Source organism: Pungitius pungitius, chromosome 18, assembly GCF_949316345.1.
Source record: "Pungitius pungitius chromosome 18, fPunPun2.1, whole genome shotgun sequence".
Classification (NCBI taxonomy): domain Eukaryota; kingdom Metazoa; phylum Chordata; class Actinopteri; order Perciformes; family Gasterosteidae; genus Pungitius; species Pungitius pungitius.
In genome coordinates, this window is record NC_084917.1 from 16,375,639 (window position 1) to 16,392,861 (window position 17,223).

General features: G+C 46.1%; 1 protein-coding gene across 4 annotated transcripts in view; it reads left to right on the forward strand.

Annotated features, from left to right (window-relative positions):
• The window catches only part of LOC119226625 (multiple epidermal growth factor-like domains protein 10), a 51,395-nt gene extending 44,061 nt beyond the window's left edge, over nt 1-7,334 (forward strand). For all 4 annotated transcript variants that reach the window (XM_037484773.2, XM_062558831.1, XM_037484772.2 and 1 more), the window contains 3 exons: nt 1,711-1,834; nt 4,962-5,168; nt 5,357-7,334. In XM_037484773.2, the coding sequence (XP_037340670.2) occupies nt 1,711-1,834; nt 4,962-5,168; nt 5,357-5,514 (489 nt within the window). In that variant the 3' untranslated portion in view covers nt 5,515-7,334. The remainder of the gene's footprint in view (nt 1-1,710; nt 1,835-4,961; nt 5,169-5,356) is intronic.
• Nucleotides 7,335-17,223: the final 9,889 nt, after the last annotated feature.

Here is a 17,223-nt window from a genome sequence, read left to right on the forward strand (position 1 = left end):
TCCACCCACCGTAGCTGGTCGAGTGTCCGCTGTGCCTCTTGCACGTTGCATGTAAACACCGACCAGGATGAAGGAAGGCAACTCACTGAGGGAGTTAAACGGTTTACAGTTAATGATAAAATATTCCAGATGTGGAGAACAGCTTGAAGCCCTCCAGCAGTGTCTCTGAAGTACAAAACGGAGGATGTAGAAAAGTCTCTCCTTACCAGCAGCTGAAGTTCGTGCTAAGTGAGCGCACGTTGGAGAAAAAGATGCCACGACAGTCGAGTGGGATTGACACTTGCAGAGTTGCACTAACGAGTCAAGAGGCCAATACATTGTCAGGGTTCATAAAAGGAGAACATATATTTTACATATTTTCTGCTGTATACAGAACCCCCAACGAGTGGACGGTTACGCAATGTAGCTTGTTGGGCCATGGGCTTACAAGTGAATATTTATATTGTGAAGAGATTTAAAGTAAAAATTAGGGGTGTCAAATGATTAAAAATTTTAATCAAATTAATCAGAATTTTCAGTGGATTAATCATGATTAATCACACCTGAATCCTAACCATTTTTTCTTTCTGAAATGCATACTAAAGATAAATAACAGGACACAGATACATAATTATCATTATTATTATCATAATTATTATTTTTTACATAAATATATGTTATTGATATTTGATTTTTTAATTCATTCCAGAAAATAATCAAATCAATGTTATTTGATAAGTTACAGACTGATTTCCCTGCATGGCTCTAGAAGGGTCTCGAGCCTCTGCAGTTTATCCCACTCTGCTGTGAGTTTGTGCTCCTGCGATGACCAGACATGACCAGACATGTCAACCCTCCCGATGTTTCAAAGCCCCCCCCGAAAATCTCCCGGACCGACCTTTCTCCCGATTTCCACCCGAACAACAATATTGCTGCACCACCCGTCACTGGGTGCGCCGTTTCAGACCAAACAATAATAAAGGTTACACCTTGAAGTCGAGCGCGGCGATTAGAACGACTGGCGCTGCAAAGAAATCCGCTACCACCCCCATTTCAGTGTGAAATATTCCCATACCTGGGAGGATTTAGATCGCATTGGTTTCTCTTCCTCCGCATGTTTCAGAACAGCGCTGCTCTTGCTCTGCTGGGCGGAGCTTTTCTTCTTCTCTGTTCTGCTGCGCGAGAACGGGGGGGGGGGGGGGGGAGCGGGTCTCTGGCGCAAACAACTTGCTGAACCTGACGGCCTGACATATGCCTGCAGGTGGCAGTAATGTGTTGTATAGGATGAAGTGCATTCCCTAGAAGAAGAGGTTCTTTCCGGACCTGAATAATTTGTCACACTGCGCATGCGTGAAATGCGTCAAAAAAATTGACGTAATTAACAACAAACAGCTAATTAACGCCGTTAACGCGCTATTTTTGACAGCCCTAGTAAAAATATGTTGTTAGGAATATGTTGTTTACAGACACTAATACATTTTTTGTAGCATGTCTTGGATGTCTTAAAGAAAGGTAAAAGGACTTGTATAGCGCTTTTCTAGTCTTCTGACAACTCAAAGCGCTTTAACACTGCATGACATCCTTCACCCATTCACACACCGATGACAGGACCTACCATATACAGTGGTATGATAGTTTAAACACTTTTTTTTATTTGATTGAGTCCCACTCTGTTTCATGCGCTCCCGCCACTACTCACATCATTTCTAACTGATGCTTTTCCCTTTTTAGGCCAAGAGCAACCAACTTTCTGTGAACTTGAACCACATAAATCAGAGAAACAGGGCTCCTCTCGATGAGTACAACAGCACACTGCCTAGATACTGGAAACAAGACGACTGCGTCAATGAACTGGGTGAGACATTCACTACAATAAAATGTAATTAATTATATTCTTACATTTCAAATCAATTTAAATGAAGCTTAGGTTAAAATTCAGTCAGAAAGACAAGCTGAACAAGTCCATGTTCTTTGGCAGGTTGCAGCCTGCCTCCCCCTGTGGTTACGCTGTCAACTGATTGGGGGCAGGTTCCTTTAGAACTAGCCAACCAGCCATGGGAACCGTTTCCATAAACCAATTGCATCTGTACTGTCAAACTTTAAAACTGTTCTCTCTATTGCGGCCAGTTGTCATTTCAGCAATTCAATTTCAATTCAATTTTATTTTGTATAGCCCAAAATCGCAAATTACTAATTTGCCTCAGAAGGGTATATATTAATAAAACATGGAAGATTGTGGAAGGAGAGAGTGAGAGTGAGAGAGGGGCTCGGTGTGTCCTAAGAAGTCCCCCGGCAGTCTAAGCCTAGAGCAGCTTAACTAAGGGCTGGTCCAGGCTAACCTGAGCCAGCTCTAACCATAAGCAATATCAAAGAGGAACGTTTTAAGCTTTATCTTAAATGAACTGACCGAGTCTGCCCCCTGGACTGAAAGTGGAAGCTGGTTCCATAAAAGAGGAGCTTGATAACTGAAGGCTCTGGCCCCCATCCTACTTTTTAAAACTCTAGGAACCACAAGTAGCCCAGCATCTACGGAGCGCAGATGCCTTGTAGGGCAATACGGTGTAACAAGCTCTTTAAGATAAGACGGTGCCTCACCAGCAAGTGCCTTGTAGGTGAGAAGTACCTTAAATTCTATTCTTGATTTAACAAGAAGCCAGTGCAGAGAAGTTAATACAGGAGTTATATGATCCCATTTCTTACTTCTTGTTAATACACGTGCTGCAGCATTCTGAATCAACTGGAGAGGTTTAAGCGATTTACAAGAGCAGCCTGATAACAAAGAATTACAGTAATCCAGTCTAGAAGTAACAAATGCATGAACTAGTTTTTCTGCATCACTTTGAGACAGGAAGTTCCTGATTTTCGATATATTACGTAGATGAAAAAAGCCAGTCCTTGAAGTCTTCTTTATATGAGAGTTGAAGGACATATCCTGGTCGAAGAGAACTTTCTTTCTGACGGTGCTGTTGGATACCAGAGCAATTCCATGTCCTGTCAACAAAGACAGATTCATAATATTCAGTAGGGATGTGCTACTTAACGGAAAAACTTCCTTAAGCAGCTTAGTTGGAATCGGATCCAGGAGACAAGTGGAAGAGTTGGATTTCAAAATTGTAGAAGTCAGTTGATCAAGGTTGATGGAAGAGAAACCATTCAGGTAGGTATCAGGGCCCACGGCTGCGTCCAAGGTTCCTACATCCGAGGACGGGTCGGCTCCGGATGGGGGCAGTAGACCATACATTTTCTCTTTGATAGTCAGAATCTTATTATTGAAGAAGTTCATAAAGTCGTTACTACTCAGGTCCACAGGAATACACGGCTCGACAGTGCTGTGACTCTGTCAGTCTGGCTACAGTGCTGAAGTGAAACCTGGAGTTGTTTTTATTTTTCTCCATTAATGATCAGTAATAAGATGCTCTTGCGTTACGGAGAGCCTTCTTATATGTTTTAACGCTGTCTTGCCAAGTTAGCCTAGATCCTTCTGATTTGAGTTTGCAATGCATTGAATGAATGAACCTTTTTCGGATACAATTGGCTGGAAAGTTTCACTTTGCCATCACTAGTCCCCAATGTATGTTTAAAACAAAAGAAACACATTTAAAATAAAACTCCCAAACATTTCATGTTGCATGCATTGAGGGAGTACACCTACCTGTCTGGTTTCGAAGTGTCCTCTGTAAGATCAGGTCCTTTCAGACTACAGTAATCAGCTAATACAAAACAGCTGTGAGGCACAGACAGAGCGAGTGCAGTGTGTTGGAATTGCCACGGTAACAGCACACCTGCGATCATTAACGAGCTGCTTAAAGGGCAGAGAGAGACGAAAATCTAATGAAACAATCAGTGATTATAAAAAGTAAAATCGACACGGTGTATTTAAAAAATAAATAGTTTAGACTTGTCAACATTTTAAAGGTTAAACTCAATGATCTAGTTTAGGATATGCCCAGGTCTGACAACAAATGTACATTTCTACCACAATAGAAATTAAAGCTGCAAGCAGCGTTGGACGGGTCCTTGTTACTCCTTGCACGTCGGGGCACTGGCCGAACGGTTACAAATGCGGCCGAAAGTCAGTGGTTGTTAACCGCGTGGAGCAGCGCCAGGAAAACTTTATTTTTGAAATTATCATGGTCTTAGGCCTTTTATGCCAACATATATAACCAGGAGCTTCTGATGTACCATTAAAAATTAAAGCCTCTCAAAATACCATACATGAGCCATTTTCCTTCAATATCTCTATCACCAGACTACATTTTGTCATTTTCAGGGTAGATTTAAAAGGAAACATTCAATACTTTAGTTGTCACAAAGCGGTGCTGGTGCAGGCTGAAGGAGGCAGGACCCAAACGCAGGCTTCTCAAACAGGTGCTCTTTATTCAAAACCGAGACGTGCTCCAACAACGGTTGAGACTGAACACAACATAGACAATGACGCGACAGGGGACAACAGGCACACAGGGCTTAAATACCTAGGGAGGTGCAGGTGATTGGACACAGGTGGAAACAATCAGGCACTCACAGGACAAGGCAGGAAGTGAAGTTACCCAGGAACACAAGAGACATGAAAACTACAAAATAAGGGGGGGGGGAAACTTGCCTAGTGTGGTCTTTTTGAAATTTCTAGAGGGCGCTATAGAGACATTTCTTTATACCCAAACGCGAGACCCAAAAATTATCAAATTCTTCAGTCTGGATATCCATGCCTAGTCGTAGCGAGGACCCTAATAATAATAATAATTCCTTGAAATACAATAGGTTCCTTTACGACTAGTCGTAGAGAGGACCCTAATAATTCCTTGAAATACAAAAGGTTCCTCTACGACTAGTCGTAGCGAGGACCCTAATAATAATAATAATTCCTTGAAATACAATAGATTCCTCTACGACTAGTCGTAGCGAGGACCCTAATAGAAAAACTTTAACACAAATAAATCCTGAATTGCTGGAATTCACCTGGCTCTTCTGCCTATGTCATCCAGATCTGAAGGGCACACTCTATTATGCAAGCTCCTGCTCCATCAACAGCTCTGAAAACCCATATGCGACAATAAAGGACCCTCCCCATCTTACAGCCAATAATTTGGAGTGTGGCTATGTGGAAATGAAGACACCGGTCAGACAGGATTCCCCATATGCTGAGATCAGCAACAGCAGCCCCACGACTAACCGCAATATCTATGAAGTTGGTGAGTAGTTTATATTTACATCGTTTTAGTTTTGTTTAATTAGAATTAATTTACAGATTGTTGCAAATGCATTCTTTATCTGGTTATAATGGAAGTTTAAAGAGAACTGGATTACAGTGTTGGAGGCGGGGTCCAAGTCTCTGACTTCATTATTCCTGCTACAGTCAACTGCCTGTCTTCGATTTCAGAGCCTGTAAGTAACATCCAGCCGACAGAAAACAGCAATGGTGACGAGCAGTTCGGTGAAGATGTGTACGATCTCCCAAAAAACATTCCCTGCCACTACGACCTCCTGCCGGCCCGAGAAAGTCCTCTCTTAGAGAACAAAGAGCTGGACACTGAATAATACCACAGTGACTCAGTACAGAGACCAGGTCTTACCTCCAGTTGCTGCACTGACTGTTTTTTACCCACAACACGCGTTCACTTGTTTCCTTTCAACTCTGCTTTTACACTTTCATTGTAATTATTATCATGGCTGCTCTCAGAAGAAATTGGTTATAACAGTTTGGAGGTTAATTTTTAGAAATAGCTGTCATTATTCACAGGAATTGGTGATAATAATAATAATAATAAATTGGATTTATATAGCGCTAGTCTCAAAGACGCTTTAACATAGTCGGGGCGAAAACGGTAAGAGACAGACAGGAGACGAGCGACAAAAGGCGACATACAGAGCCACAATCAATAAGGCATAAGACATGACAGCTACAGTCTAAATATGCTTTGAACTAATCTGTTCACAAAAAGTTGTGAGCAGCTGCTAACAGAAAAAAGTGTTTGTACCTATCCCAAATGGCCACACTTAAAGGAGGCCTAAAAAGCCAACTAGTAAAGCCTCCCTCCACATCTCAAAGAACTGTATTTTGAGTTTCTCGTAATCTGTGGTATCCATCAAAAAGTGACCTTTATATACTTCTGCACACTTGGCTAATTAAAGAAGATTGTCAGATGCAGCCCTAACAAAGAAAGGCTTCAGACCAAGTCCTCCAAATATTTAACAAGTATTCTGAGGAATTTTTTATGTTTGCGCAAACCATTCAATTCCAATCAAATCTCTATTTTTGTAACAATAGCAATAGATAATGGGTCATTTTATTGAATATTAAGTATATCAAAGATCAGATGTGTTCTTTTTTTTTTAAATGTTTAATGAATTATTCAAGAATGTTATTATTGATACTACCCAAATATGATCTGATCTGATTATATTCACACCTATACTAATGTGTCTCGAGAATCCACTTAGAGATAGTAATTGCAAACATATTGCAATAATTTGATTGATTTTGGATTGACCAGAACTCACCTGGAGGTAGTCCAACTCATACTATAATCAAATGTCCGCCAGGTGTAAATTACATATGTCAGAGTTCCATGCTGAAGGAAATCTAACAAGCTTTATGAGACTGACCACTATAACGAGCAATGTGTAAATCATGTGACCACATCATCAGTAATGATAGCCTAGTTTAAAAGCCTGCTGTACCCTTTGTCCGTGTTGTCAGCAGTCCTTTGACCCTTGCCCTGCACGCAACTCAGGCATAAAATATTTCTCGTGATTGTTGACAGCAATTTTCCTATATTCTTTTTTCTATCCCATTTAATTTCATAATCGTGAAAATGATGCATTATGTTATGCTTGTTTCTGCATTGTGTTGATTTTGCTGAAGAATATTGTCAAGGAGGACGCGGTCGAGGGGAAGGAGGGAGGACTCAAACGCAGAGTTGATGAAAAATAAAAGGGCTTTAATAGTCAAAACTCAAAATCAAAATCACTCCCACCAAAAAGGGGAGGAAGGAGGAGAAAACAAAACCAACAAACAAAACAGGGACCTGGACTTGAAGACTTGAAAACACGAAACAGACTTGACTTGACTTACTTGACACATGAACGCTGACATGTAATGACGCCACACCAGACAAGGAACTCACAGGGCTTAAATACACAAGGGAGGTGCAGGTGATTGAACACAGGTGGAAACGATCAAGCACGGCAGACAATCACAAGGGAAGACAGGACAAGGCAGGAAGTGAAGTTACCCAGGAACACCAGAGACATGAAAACCACAAAATAAGACAGAGCAGACCCAAACCGTGACAGAACCCCCCCCTCAAGGACCGAATTCCAGACGGTCCTAAAGGGGGGCAGAACCATGAAAATCAGACAAGGGGCGGGAGGGTGGGGACCCGACAGCTATGGTCCGGCGGCCTGCCGGGGCGGCGGCCGGGCGTGGGGTGCTCTGGGGGTCTGCCGGGTCGGCGGCCGGGCCTCAGGGTCTCGGGGGGTCTGCCGGGTCGGCGGCCGGGCCTCAGGGTCTCGGGGGGTCTGCCGGGTCGGCGGCCGGGCCTCAGGGTCTCGGGGGGCGCCGAGCTGTGCGACTCCGGCGTCGTCGTGGCGTGGGGCGCCGAGCTGTGCGGCTCCGGCCTCGTCGTGGCGTGGGGAGCAGAGCTGTGCGGCTCCGGCGTCGTCGTGGCGTGGGGCGCAGAGCTGTGCGGCTCCGGCGTCGTCGTGGCGTGGGGCGCAGAGCTGTGCGGCTCCGGCGTCCTCGTGGCGTGGGGCGCAGAGCTGTGCGGCTCCGGCGTCGTCGTGGCGTGGGGCGCAGAGCTGTGCGGCTCCGGCGTCGTCGTGGCGTGGGGCGCAGAGCTGTGCGGCTCCGGCGTCGGCGTGGCCGGGGGCGCCGACCCAACCCCTGACCCCACCCCCCCTTCAAGGACCGACTTCCAGGCGGTCCCAAGAGGGTGGGAGGGAGGGGTCATGGTCGGGGGCCGTGGGGACGGGGAGGGAGGGGTCATGGTCGGGGGCCGTGGGGACGGGGAGGGAGGGGTCATGGTCGGGGGCCGTGGGGACGGGGCTGGAGGGGTCATGGTCGGGGGCCGTGGGGACGGGGCTGGAGGGGTCATGGTCGGGGGCCGTGGGGACGGGGCTGGAGGGGTCATGGTCGGGGGCCGTGGGGACGGGGCTGGAGGGGTCATGGTCGGGGGCCGTGGGGACGGGGCTGGAGACTGGAGTCTTGGGGCCGGAACGGGCGGAGACTGGAGTCTTGGGGCCGGAACGGGCGGAGACTGGAGTCTTGGGGCCGGAACGGGCGGAGACTGGAGTCTTGGGGCCGGAACGGGCGGAGACTGGAGTCTGGGGGCCGGAACGGGCGGAGACTGGAGTCTGGGGGCCGGAACGGGCGGAGACTGGAGTCTGGGGGCCGGAACGGGCGGAGACTGGAGTCTGGGGGCCGGAACGGGCGGAGACTGGAGTCTGGGGGCCGGAACGGGCGGAGACTGGAGTCTGGGGGCCGGAACGGGCGGAGACTGGAGTCTGGGGGCCGGAACGGGCGGAGACTGGAGTCTGGGGGCCGGAACGGGCGGAGACTGGAGTCTGGGGGCCGGAACGGGCGGAGACTGGAGTCTGGGGGCCGGAACGGGCGGAGACTGGAGTCTGGGGGCCGGAACGGGCGGAGACTGGAGTCTGGGGGCCGGAACGGGCGTGGGTCTTGGAGCTGGGGGCGTGGGTCTTGGAGCTGGGGGCGTGGGTCTTGGAGCTGGGGGCGTGGGTCTTGGAGCTGGGGGCGTGGGTCTTGGAGCTGGGGGCGTGGGTCTTGGAGCCGGTTCGGGCGGAGACGGGCGTGGTTGGCGCCGTCGCTGCCGCCGAATGCGGAGGTCCAGGGCGTGGGGGTCGTACCTGGTCTGTAGGCGGGCGGCCAGCTCCAGCACCTGTTTCCAGCGTGCGCTGAGGACTGGGGGCTGGACGCTGGCCTCCATCGGCGAGGTCCAACTTGGGTCTGGAGAGCGGCGAGGGCGGTGACCGGGGCGCTGCCTGGAGCCTGCTTTCGAGCCGGGGTTGGCGTTGCGCCGGGCAGCCAGCTGCGTGCCGTGTGGGTCCCCAAACGCCAGACGAGTTCCCAAAAACGGGTTTCTTGGGTCAAACCCTGCTGAGTCCTTAGGTGGTGGCGTCATTCTGTCAAGGTGGACGCGGTCGAGGGGAAGGAGGGAGGACTCAAACGCAGAGTTGATGAAAAATAAAAGGGCTTTAATAGTCAAAACTCAAAATCAAAATCACTCCCACCAAAAAGGGGAGGAAGGAGGAGAAAACAAAACCAACAAACAAAACAGGGACCTGGACTTGAAGACTTGAAAACACGAAACAGACTTGACTTGACTTACTTGACACATGAACGCTGACATGTAATGACGCCACACCAGACAAGGAACTCACAGGGCTTAAATACACAAGGGAGGTGCAGGTGATTGAACACAGGTGGAAACGATCAAGCACGGCAGACAATCACAAGGGAAGACAGGACAAGGCAGGAAGTGAAGTTACCCAGGAACACCAGAGACATGAAAACCACAAAATAAGACAGAGCAGACCCAAACCGTGACAAATATCATGCATTAATATTGGTATTACCTAGCCACTAGATGGCAGCAAATATAGGGCTACAACTAATGAGTTGAACAGGCTAGCATTGTTTATGAGGCACTTGAAGCCCTGTTCCAATGCAACCTGAACTTTGTAAGGACTAAACTGAACTGTTAAGAACCATGTGAGGTTTGGTACACGTTGATCATTTTTCCCCCCACTACATTTTAAAAGCTGCAAGGTTTTAGAGGGGTAGCATTAAAAAAAATCTAAAGCAAGACCCACTTCTTCATTAATATGGAAGTGGCAACAATGTGCCATCTTTCCCAGCAATTACTTGACAACGCCTAACCTAGTGCCTGACCAGCTTCTTAAAAGTAAGCATCTTCTTGTATACCCGCCATTTCTTGCAAACCAGGACATTTCCGATCTATGCTTCTGAATTTGAATGGATGTGGGACAGTGAACAATTAAGAGCCCTATTATATACTTTGTCATATTGCAGTATGTTTTTGCTATCATGTGCACATTTGATCCGGTTTAAATATTTACAGTAGATTATTTCCCTGCAGTGTTCGGCTGTATGTCCAGACTTAATTGTGGTTTTAAACTGTTCATTCTTGCTCCTTGCTATATGTCCCCTTTTCCAACTCCATTCAAGAGCAAAATGAGTGTTACAACCTGCTTGATAACCCCTGGAAGTTCCACCATCCCTTAGAGCATTTAGTAACCTGTCATGAGCAGTAGACTCATTTAATTCCACAGACAATAAATATATTTTGCAGTGGAAAAGATACATAATATACAGTTCCCTGTGTCCCTCACCTCATTCACTAATGAGCTTCTGGATAATTTGTCCAAAAGTAATTATTATGTTAATTATTGATTGTCCTGTATGGAAGTAAATCTGTGCCATCGGGGGTTGAAATAAAAAGGTGATTGAATTTCTAGCACTGAATATTTATGCATTGAAATTATGTACCTGAATGTTTTTCAACATTAAAACACCGCAAAAAAATTCAACCCCAAAAAAAACTGTTGAAATATTCAGCCGCAAAACAAATGGAGGTTACAATATTCAACCCCAAAACCTTGAGACATTGAGACACCAACATCCGGGACACTAAGGAAGAGCAATCGATTCTAGATTCAAGATCAGGAGCGTGCGTCAAGCTAAAGGAGCGAGCACCCAAAACACCTTCGGCTTCGGATTGTAGCCATGTCCAATAATAACAGGGCTTTAACTCTCCTTTAGCTTGACGGCAGTGGGGGAGGGGAGAGTAGTCCAGAGGTGGGAGCACCTGATGGGTCGGGGGAGGTGGTGGAGTTGTGGGGGATGGAGTCAGGACATTGTCTTTCAAATCTGCAGTAGAACTCGTTCAGCTCATCTGCCAGGCGGAGGTCATTCATGGAGTGGGGGGTTTTCGGCTTGTAGTTTGTGAGGTGTTTAAAGCCTCTCCAAACCGAAGCAGCGTCGTTAGCTGAGAACTGATGTTGGAGTCTCTCAGAGTACAGTCGTTTAGCGTCTCTCACCGCCTTACTAAACCTGGATTTAGACTCTGTGTACAGGTCTTTGTCCCCACTCCTAAATGCCTGATCCTTCTGCAGACGTAGTTTCCTGAGTTCCGCTGTGAACCAGGGTTTGTCGTTGTTATAACTCACCCTGGTGCATGATGGTACACAGCTGTCCTCACAGAAGCCAATGTAGGAAGTTACAGCCTCTGTGAACTCATCCAGATTGTCAGAAGCAGTCCTGAAAACATCCCAGTCTGTGCAGTCAAAACACGCCCGAAGATCCTCTAGCGCCTCGCTGGTCCACTTCTTGGATTCCCTCACCACAGGTTTACAGAGCTTAAGTTTCTGCCTGTACGCAGGAATCAGGTGGACCATGACGTGGTCGGAGTGTCCCAGCGCAGCACGAGGGACGGCGTGATAAGCCCTGCTTGCTGTAGTGTAGCAGTGGTCCAGCGCGTTCTCCTCTCTGGTCGCGCATTTAATTGATTGAAATTGTTTGAACTTCGGAAGTTCATGGCTGAGGTTTCCTTTGTTAAAGTCACCGAGGACAATAACCAAAGAGTCCGGGTTGGTCCGCTCCACACGCCGTATCTGGTTGGCGAGTGTCCGCTGTGCCTCGTGCACGTTGCCCGCTGGCGGCATGTGAACACCGACCAGGATGAATGAAGCAAGCTCATGGGGGGAGTAGAAGGGTTTGCAATTGATGATAAAAGATTCCAGAGCAGGAGAACAGTGTTGTTGGATCACTGTTACGTCGTTGCACCAGTTGTTGTTGAAGTAGAAACAGATACCTCCACCCTTCGTCTTGCCGGAGAGCTCCGTGTCGCGGTCCGCTCTGAGCAGCTGGACGAGGGGGTGCGCGCAGTGCGACGCTCTCCTGCTGCGCCAGGTGGTGCAAGCTCGTCGACGGCCGGGGCCGCCCTTGAGCAGCCCCGCGGACGTGGCGTCGTCGGGGAAGGAAGGAATCGAGCGCCTCTGCCTGCCACCTCTCCGCGTGGAGTTTATCCGCAACGGCCCCAATGGCACATCCGAAGAGCGTTCCCGGGGAAAGAGGGGCATCCTAACATGGCCCGTCAGGGCCCCCTCCGTGGCCGGCATGCTCACGTAGCCATGTCGCCTAGCCTCAGCTAGAGGCGATTACAATGCCGTATGCGGGTTGTACACGCGGGAGGACACCGGCCTACCCCAGGACGCCGACACCTCAGTGTGGACGTCTGGGAAGAACGGAAGGCACCGGCACGGTGGAACTCTGCGGGAAGGCAAAAAACGCTCTTGCAGCTTACCGGAACAGTACCCGCCGGCCAGCTGATATGAAACCTGTCAGCGGCTCGGGTGAGGACCTCCAGCAGTTCTTTGGCGGCAGCGGGGGAATGAGGTGCCTCGGCGTCAGCCTCCGCTGCCTCTACGCTCACCACGTCCAGCTCCTCCGACGCCGGAAACGAGCGCCTGGGTCCCGCGGTGAAGGGCCGGGAAAAGGTCTCAGCCGTCCCGGAATCCTCCGCGAGATCCATTTGTGATCCCCATGAAGACATCTGGCGCTCTGCCTGAGCACAAGCTGGTCCGGAGCTGCGGGGAGCACGCCTCATCGATCCGTCCTCAGTGAAGAGGGCTCGACGGGAGAGATGGGAGTGCCATGACAGGCACACACAATCTGCACAGCTAGCCCCCTCAAGGGGTAGCTGAGCGTGCTCCACGCCCAGGCAGACAACACACAAGGCGTGTGAGTCACTGCCCGTAATGAAACGGGTGCACGGGGGGACACACTGGACAAACCGCTCAGCCATAGCACTAGGAAAACTTCACACGCACTAGATGAAGGCACAGAGATGAGTGGTCCTGCCTTTCGGGTCCCTTTATAGCGCCCTGGTCCCGGAGTCGCCCGCCTATGACGTACCAGCTCGCCATTGGTTAGATTTCACAGATGCTTCATGACGCGGTCACGCAGAGGCGTTCCCACAGCGTTTTTACGCAGCTCGAGTTCCCTGAGAGGGAACTGTAGCTACAACGTAATGCTAGCCTATGTAGGTTACACACACAACATTACCTAACCGATTGAAATAGGCCTAGTTGAATTGTTCCCATCATTGTAGTGCACGTTAAGTAAATGTATACACCAACATCTAAATACAGCTAAAAAAAAGTGCTATGAGATGAATTTAAAATGGGATTTGTAAATAAATGCATTAAAGGGTTTTTAGTTAGCCGCGCTGGTTTAATGGATCACCGTGTCTCCCTTTACAGGCACAACATCGACTTCCGTAAAACCCACAGTAGATGCGCAAGCGCATTAGACTACCATATTTGACAGCATTAAAAAGTATATCAGGATCAGGAATAATGAATCGTTTATTGCCATAATATGTCAGACAAACATGGAATTTGACTTGGCGGTTAAACAGAGTGCAGAAATAAGATAAAACGAGCAGCGTTGGACGGTCCTCGCTACTCCTTGCACGTCGGGGCACTGGCAGGACGGTTACAAATGTGGCCGAAGACGAAGCTTTCGCAAGTCAGTGGTCATTAACCGCATGGAGCAACGCCAGGAATGCCGCTTTGCAAACTTTATCTTTGACATTATCATGGTCTTAGGCCTTTTATGTCAACATATAACCAGGAGCTTCTGATCTACCATTCCAAAATTAAAGCCTCTCAAAATACCATTCATGAGCTGTATGGTTTCCTTCAAAATCATTCACAAAACTACTTTTGGTCAATTTCAGGTAATAAATACAAGGTAACTAAATCACCAGACTACATTTTGTCATATTTAGATTAGATTTAAAAGGAAACAATCAATACTTTCATGACCATTTCACTTTAAGCAGACGGTACACATCACCAGGATGGGACTTTGTGATAACCAGGACATTCTGATGTACCAGTCCAAAATAAAATCCTCTCAAAATACCTTATATGAGCCAATTTCCTTCAAAATCTATTAACAGACTACATTTGGTCATTTTCAGATTAGGTTTAAAAGAAAACGATCAATACTTTCATGACCATTCCACTTCAGTTTGATAGTAGACATCCCCAAGGTGACACATATGGATAACCAGGACATTCTGATGTTCCATCCCAAAATAAAAGCCTCTCAAAATGAATACATGACCCAACTTCCTTTGAAATCTTTTAAAAGGTGTTTTTTTTTATATCTGCGCCCTACGCACATAGTTTAATATTTCTTCCAGCAAAATGCAACTTTTAGAGGCCAAGGTCTCAAGAGCACACTGCGTGGATTTGAAAAGAATCGTGTTTAATCCCTGGGAGGAGTTCGGTCTGTAGAATATTGTGAAAATTTGTCAAAATTTGTCAAAAAGGCACATCTTTAATGATTAAATGCAGCACCCCCCTAATCTTCAACAATTCTAAAAAAAGTGTGTGTTCAGGGCTTCAATGTTTACTCATCCTGCGATTTTGGGGAGGGCAGGCCAAGCCATTTGGAAGTTATAAATCTTGCCAGATTAAGCCACTACCCTTGCAAAGTTCATTAACCGTAATATCTTCTTAAAACCATAAGACAGGTCAGAAATGATCATATAGATGTTTAAAGGGTGAGAAGTTCATGCTATATGAGATATATGGAGCAGATTAGATAAAGTATGGTTGAGTTATAACAACTTCAACGTTCGTGGCGAGTGGTGGTTTTTTGAAAATGCTCCCTACTTGCATTGTTTGGAACTTCCTCCGGCAAAATGCAAGATGGCAGATATTCAACTATTAAATACAGCGCCCCCTATTCTTCAAGGAGTCTGAGGAGCATCCTGACTTAAAAGAGCCTTTGACTGCTTTATTTGATGCAACACTGAGGGAACTCTCGCCACATGAAATGCAGGTGAAATGTGAGGATACATTTCACAGACTTAAAACTACACTACTTCCTCATCAATGTGAGAAACTTGAATTTCTGACACAGCAACAGTCAAAGTCAACGGACTGGTACACCTATAGGGCTGGTCGAATCACAAGCACTAAATTACACAAATCGATCACAACTGACAAGATCAGCAAAACATACCCAAACAATATAATGCAGTATAAAAGAACAGAATTAAATGTCCCGTCTGTGGTCTTGGTAAGAACATGGAGGAAACGGCAAGACAAGCCTACACAGCATATATGTCCCAAAGCCATCCAGATTTCAGCATCAGCTCATGTGGCTTAGTAGTGAAACCTTCTGAGCCACACCTTGGATCATCACCAGAAGGGATAGCAAGATGTACCTGCTGTGGAAAAGGGGTGGTAGAGATCAAGCATCCCTACAAATACAGCGAAAGCCTTCAAGGATGTACAAAAGATGAGCAGTTTTGTCAGGACAAGTCATTCGCATTGAAGCATTCACACACATACTACTATCAATGTCAACTTCTTATGTTTGTGTGTGATGTTAAATATTGTGACTTTTTGCTGTGGTCCAAGGAGGAGTTAAAAGTTTTTGCACAAAAGCACAAAACTTTATCTCGAGTGTGTTGTCTGAACTACTGACAAGAAGACATGACCCTGTCTTGGTATCACAGAGAGCCTGCAAATACTGTGAAAGGCCAGATTTTGGAAAAATGATCATCTGTTTCAAATGCATCAACCACATTCACTACACCTGTGCACACATAAAAGGAAGCCAGCAACATGGTTATGTAGGGAATGTCTGAGAGTTGATGTTTGAATGATTAAATTTAGGACTGGGAAATGTTATACTATGTTATAAATCTGGTCCATATTACCCAGACCTACATGTATTGTTTTACTTAATTTTTTCCCCTACATTCATTCTTTTCCATCATTCTTTCCTATATTTATTCTTATTCTCCACCCAGACCTACATGTATCCTTTTCCTTACATTTTATGTTGTTGTTATTGATTGCTATCTATTAATGTACTTCTGTTTAAAGTTGTATTTTGTAATGCTATAGTACTTTAATAGTAACTATGTTGCTTGCATACATTGCAATTAAACTACTAATAACAAATGAAATTGAAAAGCAGTGTGAATTGAAAATAATCTTGGGGGAAGTACATTAAACACACCAGTGGGAGCCAATGTTGGGAGGTTTATTATAGTGCATTGTGTTTCATGTAAAGTAAATACGTTTTACAAATGTAAATCACGTTAAAACTAATACATATCAATGTTACTCATTTGGAAACAACACTATTACAGAGGTTTGTGAAGGGAACACATACAGTCACAACATCGTCTAGCATGTTAACCTGCGACACTGGAATAACTGTTTGCAAAATCTTAACGTTTTTCAACCGACCAATAACTCGCTCCACATGGATTCTCACACGAGAAAGTTGTCTAGATGTGTCAACTTCCTGTGCAGAAAGCTGCTTTTTTCCTTTTGTGAAATGAGGGATACGAAGGGTTGCACCATAAGCTGCAAGCTCGTCTCTGATGAGAAATGCCCTGTCGGCTTAAACCTCATCCCTAGGCTTCAAAAATTCTAAGAAACCTGACTCTTTTGTGATCTGCTTGTCTGAAACCTGTCCACCCCAACCAGGAGATAGAAATGAAATTGCACCAGCTGGAGTGATGCCGATTAAATATTTAATTGTGTTGTTGTGTTTATAATTTGACTATGTCTGGGCCCTAGCAGTCAGATTACTCGGTCTAGCTATGAAAATTTCTGTGCAGTCAATTATGCACCGGCCGTTTTTAAAGTTCCGCTTGAATGTTTTTGGCATATTTTTAAGTATTGCGCCCTTACTTGGCCATTTAATGAGTGGCTTAAGGATCAAGGCCATACCAGGGACCCAGCTCTGCAAAATATTTGAAATCGTGGTTTTTGATACTTTAAATCTAGTATATGCCAAGTCAGTATTACATAGACCCAACCTTAACCTCATCAATATAACCAACAGGTGGTCTTCTAGTGTAAGTTTTTGGATAATTCTTTCTAAGCTGCCTGTTATTTTTGTAACTAGCCACTCAAAGAGCATGGAGGTCAGTCCGGTGAGAAAAAACAATTGTCCAATGTTAATGGCCACTTAACAATTGTGTAGGAAAAAGTAGTAGCTTGTAGTGCCTCAAACTTATGAGACAGGTGTACATAGTCCTCCTGAAGCTGACTGTGTCTCCGGTTCACGTCATCATACTCCCTCTTTGTAACTGGGATGTCGTCTTCAGCTTTAATAAAAAAAAAGGGAAAAATTAGCATGTGCTGCAACCAATGCAGACAATT